The sequence below is a fragment of the Oryctolagus cuniculus genome, chromosome 7, assembly GCF_964237555.1.
Source record: "Oryctolagus cuniculus chromosome 7, mOryCun1.1, whole genome shotgun sequence".
NCBI classification, from domain to species: Eukaryota; Metazoa; Chordata; class Mammalia; order Lagomorpha; family Leporidae; genus Oryctolagus; species Oryctolagus cuniculus.
This window is the reverse complement of record NC_091438.1, coordinates 2,084,800-2,095,228: the sequence shown is the minus strand read 5'-3', so window position 1 is coordinate 2,095,228 and position 10,429 is coordinate 2,084,800. Positions and strand designations below refer to the sequence as shown.

At 42.4% G+C, this 10,429-nt stretch overlaps 1 protein-coding gene across 6 annotated transcripts in view; it reads left to right on the top strand.

Moving 5' to 3' along the window:
* Nucleotides 1-10,429, top strand: part of ANKRD45 (ankyrin repeat domain 45) — a 79,610-nt gene that overhangs the window by 51,741 nt on the left and 17,440 nt on the right. For all 6 annotated transcript variants that reach the window (XM_070077134.1, XM_070077137.1, XM_070077138.1 and 3 more), the window contains 2 exons: nt 7,113-7,207; nt 9,346-9,484. In XM_070077134.1, coding sequence (XP_069933235.1) covers nt 7,113-7,207; nt 9,346-9,484 — 234 coding nt within the window. The remainder of the gene's footprint in view (nt 1-7,112; nt 7,208-9,345; nt 9,485-10,429) is intronic.

Sequence of the window (10,429 nt, the reverse complement as noted above, 5' to 3'; positions counted from 1 at the left end):
GCTGACCCCTGTATATCACTTTGAATAGAATGGACATTTTAGCAATATTAATTTTTCTAAGTCATGAACATAGAATATTTTCCCATTTTTTGTGTGTTTTATAAATTTTTCTTTTTTAAAGATTTATTTACTTATTTGAAAGTCAGAATTACACAGAGAGAAGAAGAGGCAGAGAGAGAGGAAGAGAGGGAGAGTGAGAGAGAGGTCTTCCATCTGCTGGTTCACTCCCCAATTGGCTGCAACAGCTAGAGCTGCGCCAATCCGAACTCAGGAGCCAAGAGCTTCTTCCGGGTCCTCCATGTGGGTGCAGAGGCCCAAGGACTTGGGCCATCTAACCCCCCCCCCCCCCAGGCCATAACAGAGAACTGGATCAGAAGTGGAGCATCCGGGACTTGAACCAGCACCCACATGGGATGCTGGCACTGCAGGCGGTGCCTTTACCTGCTGCGTCACAGCACTGGCCTCTATAATTTTTATTGTAGAGATATTTCACTCCCTTGACTAAATTTATTCCCCTTTTGGCGTGTGTGTAGTGAATGGAATTTATTTTGTGTGTTTAATTTAGAGAGAGAGAGTGAGTGAATGAGAAAGAACATGAAATCCCATCTGCTGGTTCACTCCCCCAATCCCTGCAACAGCTGTGGCTGGGCCAGGCTGAAGCTGGGAGTTAAAATTCAATATTCATCTCTCATGTGAATGCTGCCTCCCTGGGTGCATGTCAGCAGAAAAATGGAAACAGGAGCAGGACACCAACCCAGGCACTCTGATATGGGGTGTGGGTGTCCCAAGTAGCATCTTTGACTTCTAGGACAAATGTGTTCCCCTAGGATTGCTTTCTTAATTTCTTTACCATCAATTTTATTATTGGTGTATAAAAATGCCACATTTTTGTCTGTTCATTTAGTATAGTGCAATCTTCTTGTATGTAATTCCAACTGTTTTTGTTTTTGGTAGTCTTCAGGTTTTTCTACATATAAGATCATGTTATCTGCAAACAGGAATCATTTGACTTCCTGTTTTCCAATTTGGATCCCTTTTAATTTCTTTCTCTTGCCCAATCACTCTAACTGACTTCTGATACTGTGTTGAATAGGAGTGGTGAAAGTGGACATCCTTGTTTTGTTCCAGACCTTTGAGGAAATGCTTTCAGTTTCATCCTGTTTGGCGTGATGTTTGCATTTATTGTGTTGTGATCTGCTCTTTTCAAATCTAAATTTGTGGAGGGTCTTTTTTGTACAAAGGGATGCTGAATTTTATCAAACACAAGTGATGAGGTGATCATTTTTAAGATTTATTTACTTATTTGAAAGGCAGATTGACATCTGCCGGTGTACTCACCAAAATGTCTGCAATTGCCAGGACTGGTCTGGGCCAAAAGAAGGAGCCCTGCAATTCATCCTGGTCTCCCAGGTAGGTGCAGGGGCCCAAGTACTTGGACCATCTTTTTCTGCTTTCCCAGGTACAGTAGCAGAGAAGCTGGATAGGAAGTAAAGCAGCCAGAATTTAAACAAGCCCTCTGATTTGGGATGCCAGGGTCATAGGCGGCAGCTTAACCCTCTGTGCCACAACACTGGCCCTGGGTGATTAAAATGATCTTATCTTTCAGTTTGTTGATGTGCTGTATAATGTTGATTGATTTTTATCCTTGCCTCCCTGGATAAATTTCATTTGAAATGATGTAGTCTTTCTGATGTGCTGTTGGATTTGGTTTGCTAGTATTATGTTTAGAATTTTTGATCTATATTTTTCAAGGAATATTAGACTGTGGTCTTCTTTTTTGTTGTTGTTGTTTTGTCTTTGGTTTTTGTATTAGGATAATGCTGGTCTTGTAGAATGTGTTTGTAGTGCTTCTTTTCTTTTCTTTTTTTTTTTTTTAAGATTTTATTTATTTTATTTGAGAGTTAGAGTTACAGATAATGAGAGGGAAAGACAGAGAGAAAGGTCTTCCTCCCGTTGGTTCACTCCCCAGATGGCCACAACAGCTGGAGCTGCGCCGATCTGAAGCTAGGAGCCAGGAACTTCCTCCAGGTCTCCCACCCGGGTGCAGGGGTCCAAGCACTTGGGCCATCTCCTACTGCTTTCCCAGGCCATAGCAGAGAGCTGGATTGGAAGTGAAGCAGCTGGGTCTCAAACCGGCGCCCATATGGGATGCCGGCACTTCAGGCCAGGGCGTCAACCCGTTGTGCCACAGCACTGTCCCCTGTAGTGCTTCTTTTCTAATTCTTGGAGTAGTTTGAGAAAAATTGGAAGGAGACCTTTCTATAGAATTCAGAAGTGAAACCATCAGGTCTTGGACTATTTTTGTTGGCAGAGTTTTACTAGTGATTCGGTCTCCTATCTCATTATTGCTCAGTTCTGGTGTTCTTGGTCTTCATGATTACCTTGTGGTAGGTTAAATGTGTCAAATAATTTGTCCGTTTCTTCTAGATTTTGTTGGCATATGCTTGCTTATAGTGGTCTCTAATGACTGTATTTCTGGGGTGTGATTTGTAATGTCTTCTTTTTCATCTCTGATTGTGTTAATTTGGATCTTTTTTTTATTGGTTAGTCTTTGAAAGGCTTATCAATTTTATTTATCTTTTAAAAAATAACTATTTCACTGACACATGGTATGATTTAAGAAGATACATGGTATGATTTATTTTTTTAAAATTTGTTGAAGCTTGTTGTATGACCTAACATATTGCTTTTTTTTTTTTTAATTTTATTTATTTGAAAGATAGACTTACAGAGAGAGGTAGAGAACAGAGAGAGAGGTCTTCCATCCGCTGGTTCACTCCCCAGATGGCCTCAGTAGCCTGTGCCGATCCAAAGCCAGGAGCCAGGAGCTTCTTCCAGATCTCCCACGTGGGTGCAGGGGCCCAAGGGCTTGGGCCATCTTCTACTGCTTTCCCAGGCCATAGCAGAGAGCTGGATCAGAAGAGGAGAAGCTATGACTAGAACCGGCGCCCATATGGGATGCTGACGCTTCAGGCCAGGGCTTTAACCCGCTGCGCCATAGCACCTACTCCATAACATATTGTTTATCATGGGGGAATATTCTATGTGTTGATGAGAAGAATATGAATTCTTTAGCTATTAGATGAAGTGTTATATAAATGTCTGTTGGGTCCATTTGCTCTATAGTATACTATAACTTCTGTGTTTCTTTATTTTTTTTTCATTGATGAAAATGGGATTTTGAAATTGCCAGCTATTATTGCCTTGGAGTCTATCTTTTCCATTAAATCTAATAAAGTTTGCTTTATATAATTGAGTGCTCCATGTCTGGATACGTGTATGTTTCTTTCAGTGAATATATGTGTACCTGTGAATTTTATTCTTTTGCGTGTTTTCATGATCGTAGTTACTCTCCTTTCACTTCCAAATGTAGGACTTCTTTAAGCATTTGTTGTAGGGCTAGTCTACTGATAAATGCCCTTCATTGTGCCTGTCATGGAAAGCCTTCATTTCTCTTTCATTTCTGAGGGCTAGCTTTGCTATTTTTTTTTCTTTTAGGACTTTGAATATGCCATCCCATCACCTCGTGTTCTGTAAAGTTCCTACTGAGAAATCTGCTGTTTGTCTAATGAGAGTTCCCTTACATGTGAGTTGGTGTTTTCTCTTGATGTTTTTGGAAAGCTTTCTTTGTCTTTTTTTTCTTTTTGACATTCTGACTGTATAATTTAGTGAGGACGTTTTTTGGTCAAACCTTCTGGATGTGAATATCTACATCTTTCCCATGAGGGAAGTTTTCAGCAGTTATTCCATTGAATAGATTTTCTATGCCTTTCCCTTATCTTCACTTTCTGGAATCCCTATAATTTTAATATATTTATTCGTTTAATGGTATCTCTTAAGCTTGGAGATTTTGCTCACTCTTTTCCTTTTTTCTTTTTGTCTTAATGGGATGCTTCAAAAGACCTGTCTTCAGATTCATACATTCCTTCTTCTGCTTGATGTGGTCCATTGTTGAGGTCCTCAATTGCGTTTTTTATTTGCCTTGTTGAATTTTTCAGTTCCAAGTTCTTGTTTGGTTCTTTTTTTCAGGATCTTTGTCTCTTTGTTTAATTTCTCCTTCATAGTGTGATTTCTCCTTCATATTGTGATTTCCTCCCTAATTTTGTTGAACTATCTGCCTGTAATCTCTAGTATCTAATTGAGTTTCCATAGAAACATTCTTTTCTATGCTTTTTTAGTCATTGTATCAGTAGTCTTTTCTTTGGCACTTGTTGCCAGGAACTATGTTCCCTTGAAAGTGTTACCTTGCTTATTCATAAAAAATATTTGTGTATTTGGTGAATCAGTTGTCTCTATCAGTTTTAGAATCATATGGTTCTTTATGCAATAAAAGACCTTCTTTAAAGATGTCTTAAGGTGTTATTTAGGTAGGCTACATTGGCTTTGATTCCAGTTGTATGCTTGAGTGTGGTCTCCCTGTAGCATTTTCAACTATAATTGATGGTTTGGGGCATGGTGCATGCGGTCGTGGTGTCTCTAAGGATTGTACAAGGAAGGTACTACAGTTGCCCAGGCAAGTGCAGTACACACACAGTGGAGGTGGGGTACCCACTGAGGGGCCACACGAACAATGGAAGTAGCGGCTCTGGTTATGTGGGACGTGGTGGATGTTTAGGCACCACTGGGGTGAGTTGTGCTGTCAGCAGATTCTCTGGCAATGTCAATGGCAGTTCTGGAGGCATGGAGTATTGAATCCCCAGGATTCAAAGCGGTGACACCTCCTGATAGTGGTGACTTCTGGCAGCTGCCTTGGAGACACTGGGGTGTGGTGGACAGTGCTGTATCCTGGGTCACTGAAGGGTGAGTGCTGCCAATAGCAGGAGGCAGCAGGAGCTGTGTCCCCAGGCTCCTCTGTGATGCCTGCGATGGTGCCTGTTAGTGGTGACATTAGGCAGAGGCGTGGACTGCAGGAGGCGTAACCTCAGCCCTGATGTGGTGTGAGGAAACAGCAGCAGTGCGAGGGTCTGAGTTAGGTGGGTTCCCGGCTCCAGGGTTAGGTTCCTTGGTTCTTCACTCTCCCCTTTGCCGATCCACTTACTCCCTGGAGCACCGGGCACCGCCTGGGCTGGAATGCCAGGGTCAGACTTTCACTTTTGAGTGCAGCTGGGTTTGTGAGGAAGCAGCCTTGTGTGCAAGTTTTGTGGCGTATTTACATCTCTAGGGTTGTGGTATGCAGCAGCTTCTCTTCCCTCGGGCAGTATGGATTTCAGCTGTGGCTTCATTCAAAGCTGGCACTGCGCTGTAGCAGCTTGTGCTCTGAGGGTTGGAGGGAGACAGTCTGAATTCCTTCTCTGCAGAAACGCTGCTGTGTGGACTCCAGGCAGCTCCTCCAACTGGGCTCTAAGCCTGGGAGGACAGTGGAGCTCACCTGCAGCTAACATTGCTGGTGTTCATGGTGATGAACTTGCCCATTTACTCTTTCCCCTGCAGAGGGGTGTTCCCTTGGCCAGGGAGCTGGCGGCGGCGGTGGTGGTGGGGGTGTCACAGTGTGTTTGGTTCCTCTCTCTGTGCTACCCTCCTGGGTTTCTGTGTCTTTTAGACCTTGCTGAGTTCCAGTGCTATCCCTTGTGTACTCCCCTCCAAATGCAGGTATTCATTTGTCATTTCTTTGTGGAGGAGGTGAGTGCTGGGCACCTCTCTTCAGCCATCTTGACATCTCCAGTTCAGGTGTCGTGTTTGTATCTTACTTATTTTTCAAAAATTCTAGTAGAACTCGAGGAACACACCAAGAGCCCCAAAGCAATGTGCTGATTGAGTATTATCTTTCTGAAATTCAATGAAAACTGTCAATCTGTTCAAACTCAGAAACTGTGAAAGCTAAAGAGCTTTATTTGGGGCCTGAGGACTGGAACTGGGGGTAGCACAGATTCAGGTGACTCTGAATGGGTGCTTTGAAGAAACTCAGATGGTCCAGGTCCTTGACAGGATGGGGAAGCTGAGCACAGGAAGTCCCGTAAGTCCCAGGTAAAGAAAGTGGACAGTGCAGAGAAGTGGCTCTAACTCTCAGCTGTGCATCACAGGGGAACACGGGGTTGGTTGCTAGGTCTACCTCTGATTTGAAGTTCATTGGTCCTTTGTGACAGTTGTTCAGTTACAACCTCCAGTGAAGATGTTAATAGCTTTGCAGGCCTTGGCCTAGTTAAATGGTCGGCATTCTTGTGTCATTTTCTTTTGTTCCCAGTTTAAGAGTTCGCTTTCCCAGGCAGCCATTTAATACATGGGTAGGCCCTTGTCCCCTGACGTCCTCCTGACTCCATTTTGGATTTTTTTTTTTTTGACAGGCAGAGTGGACAGTGAGAGAGACAGAGAGAAAGGTCTTTGTTTTCCATTGGTTCACCCCCCAATGGCCGCTGCGGCCGGCGCACTGCACTGATCTGAAGCCAGGAGCCAGGTGCTTCTCCTGGTCTCCCATGTGGGTGCAGGGCCCAAGGACTTGGGCCATCCTCCACTGCACTCCCGGGCCACAGCAGAGAGCTGGACTGGAAGAGGAGCAACCAGGACAGAATCCGGCTCCCCAGCCGGGACTAGAACCCGGGGTGCCGGCGCTGCAAGGCGGAGGATTAGCCTAGTGAGCCGTGGCGCTGGCCATTTTTCTTTGTTTTAAAAGATTTATTTATTTTTGGAAAAGTTAACAGAGAGAGAGGGCAAGACAGAGAGATATCTTCCATCCACTGATTCACACCCCAGATGTCCCAAGTGACCAGCGCTGGGCCAGGCCAGGAGCTAGGAGCCAGGAACTGCATCTGAGTCTTCCATAAGGGTGACAAGGCCCCAAACACTTGGGCCATCTTCCCCTGCCTTTCCCAGACCATTAGCAGGGAGCCGAATCAGAAGCAGAGCAGCTACCTTGGAGACACTGGAACCCATATGTGATGCTTGCTTTGTAAGTAGCTGCTTGACCCTCTGTGCTACAGCACAGGTCCCTGAAATGTTCTCTAAAAGGTGCTCCTTTTTATCATAATTTTCTTTTGAATTTCACATATCCACAGCAAGTCTTCTACATAAGGTCTTTATAAAGTGCTGGACATATAAGAGTATATCACAAACAGTTGAACTTTTTTTGTTTGTTCTTTATGTTGTCATTGTGTGTTTTACTGTCCTGTTTTTTTCAGATGCAAGGCTGGCTCTGAAAAAATATATCGCAAAGGCCACTTTGGCTGTTACTGACACTGAAAAGGGACCAGGGAAGCTCTTCAAGGAAGATAAGGTACTGCATTGTGCCCAATGCTTGTTCTGACGCCTTTTGAAAATTTTGTCTTACATCTTAATGTAAGCTGATACTCTAGAGGTTGGTGTTGGCCCTTACTGATCCTCCTCTCCCTCCCTCCCTCCCTCCCCTCTGCCTCCCTCTCTTCTTCCCATAGTATTAAAGAGTGTAATAAGATATACTGAGTGTCACACCCAGCAACATGGGTGAATCTTAGAAATGTAGTTTTCTTTTTTAAGATTTATTTATTTATTTGAAAGTCTGAGTTACACAGAGAGAGGAGAGGCAGAGAGAGACAGAGAAAGAGAGAGAGAGAGATTTTCCATCCAATGGTTTACTCCCCAGATGGCCACAATGGATGGAACTGTGCTGATCCGAAGCCAGGAGCCAGGAGCTTCTTCCAGGTCTCCCACGTGGGTGCAGGGGCCCAAGAATTTGGGCCATCTTCTACTGCTTTCCCAGACCACAGCAGAGAGCTGGATCGGAAGAGGAGCAGCCAGGACTAGAACTGGTACCCATATGGGATGCCGGTGCTTTAGGCCAGGGCGTTAACCTGCTGCGCCACAGCGCTGGCCCCATGAAATGTAGTTTTGAGTGGAAAAACAGAACCTACTGAAGATTACATATTTATAAAACTCAAAATTATCAATATGTCCCTCTATTGTTTAAGGATGCCTACATAGTGACATACAACTATTAAATAGCAAAGGGTTAAGCACACATTGAGGTTATCTCTTGGAAGCCGGCAGGTAATGAGACAGGACAGAGACACAGAAATTGTGTTAATAGTACTTTTTGTTTTGTTATGTCAGTATGTTGAATCACAACCTAGATGTACATTATGTATTTTAGTGTACTTGTATATGTATATGGCTAATTTTAATTATCAAATTTTACATAATGAGAAACAAGAAACAAATGTAAAGATAATTATTGTAAAGCTAGCTTATCACAACTATGATTTCTAGCCTATGGACTAGTTTGATGCTTAGGATGTACATTTAAAAAACATGCTTAAGGTGTCACAAATGTTTTGGTTTCAAGTGTTTCTTGCATTTTTATACAGGATACTCTGTGAATTTTCTGTGACTCATAAAGTAGATGAAAAGAATTAGGTATTGCTAAAAAAAGACATCATTAAGTCTAAGAACTTGATCAGTTACATATAGCACCTATATCTTATAAAATACTCCATTATCTCTTGTGAAACAAAATATAGGCAAAATTCTTTTAGAATAGCTATTGGAGCCATTAGATCTGCAAAACGAAATTTTCCTGGCATAAATAAAAAGCACCTCATATGGGATACCGGTGCCGCAGGTGGAAGTTTAACCTCCGCCACAGTGCCAGCCCCAGCATTATTTACTTAATTACACAGAGTTCACACCATCCAATTCTTTGCCAGCCTTTGGAAGCACTTCTCTTTGTCACAGGGATCAGTGAAAATAAATATTAGGGAGAGAGTGTAGACTGCCCTAAGGCTTTATGACTCTTTGTGGTGAGTTTTAGTATTCTGACATCCCACTAACGTTATAGCTGTGCTGTCCGATGCAGTAACCACTAGTCACATGTGGCTATTTAAAGTAGAATTATTTAAAATTCAATAAAATTAAAAATTCAGTTTCTTAGTCATACCATCCACATTCTAATACTTAAAAGCTATATATATGGCCGGTGCCGAGGCTCACTAGGTTAATCCTCCGCCTGCGGCGCCGACACCCCTGGTTCTAGCCCCGGATGGGGCGCCGGTTCTGTCCGCTGCTCCTCTTCCAGTCCAGCTCTCTGCTGTGGCCCGGGAAGACAGTGGAAGATGGCCCAAGTGCTTGGGCCCTGCACCCGCGTGGGAGACCAGGAGAAGCACCTGGCTCCTGGCTTCGGATCAGCTCAGCGCTCCGGCTGCAGCGGCCATTTGGGAGGTGAGCCAACGGAAGGAAGACCTTTCTCTCTGTCTCTCTCTCTCTCTCTCACTAACTCTGCCTGTCAAAAAAAAAAAAAAAAAAGCTATATATACAATGGCTACAGAATTGGACAATACAGATAGAAATATATATATTTCCATCATCACAGAATTAGATACACTATGGAGTTTTATTTTTTAATAAATAAGTGGGAAGTAAACTGTTGATTTCTGTCCCTAGAACACCATCCTCAACGCATGCCGTGCAAAAAATGAATGGCTGGAAACGCACGCGGATGCTTCTATTAATGAGCTCTTTGAGCAGAGACAACAATTAGAAGATATTGTGACTCCTATCCTCACAAAAATGGCTACACCCCGTAAGTATTGGATGAAAAGTGATTTGAATGTCAGAAAAAAATGAAAATCAGGTTCAGTGTTGTTATTTTTGAGATACTGGAACAACCTCGTTAAGTAGTCATTAACCTTGTTATGAACACTAACTCATGATATAGCTCCCTGGTTTCATTGTTAGTTTTAGAATTGATAGCTGCTAATAATAACTGAATTCCTTCTGTAGAGAATACCTAATACTAATCTTAGTATTACTGTGATCAGTCATTACAGTTTATACAATTATTATGCCTTTCTGGAGATAGGGTGGCAGAAGTTGAAAAAGCATATTCAGTAGTATAAATTAAATTTGGGGGAAAGCCGATTGTGGGAATACCATCCTGAGATTGAGGAGGTTCACATACCAGAATATTGGTGGCAGGCATGCAAATATTTTAAAATAATAGCATTATAAACACATAATTCTCATATCATTAATTTCCCCCATTTAATTTAATCTTTATTTACTTATGTATTTTAAAATTCTTTTAAGTTATTCAAGTTTCATGTATTTGATATATACGGATTTAGGAATGTAGTGATAATTCCCCCATCCTCCCTCCCACCCATGCTGCAACCTGTCTTAATCCTCCCTCTTAAATTTCCACTCTTAATTTTTACAAAGATCTATTTTCAGTTTACTTAATGATTGTATAGTTAACCCTACATGAAGTAAAAGTGTTCAACAAATAGTATGAAGAAAAAACCAACAACAACACTGTTCTGGAACAGAAGAGACAGGGCTGTAAACAGTCATCGAATCTCAAAATGTCCATTTCACTCTGATTCATTACATTTCAGGTTCTCTATTGGATCAGGGAAAACTTCTGATATCTGTGTTTTTGGGACTGGCTTATGACACTAAGTGTAATGCTTTCCAGTTGCATCCATCTTGTTGCAAAACAGGATTTCCCCTTCCTTCCTTCCTTCCT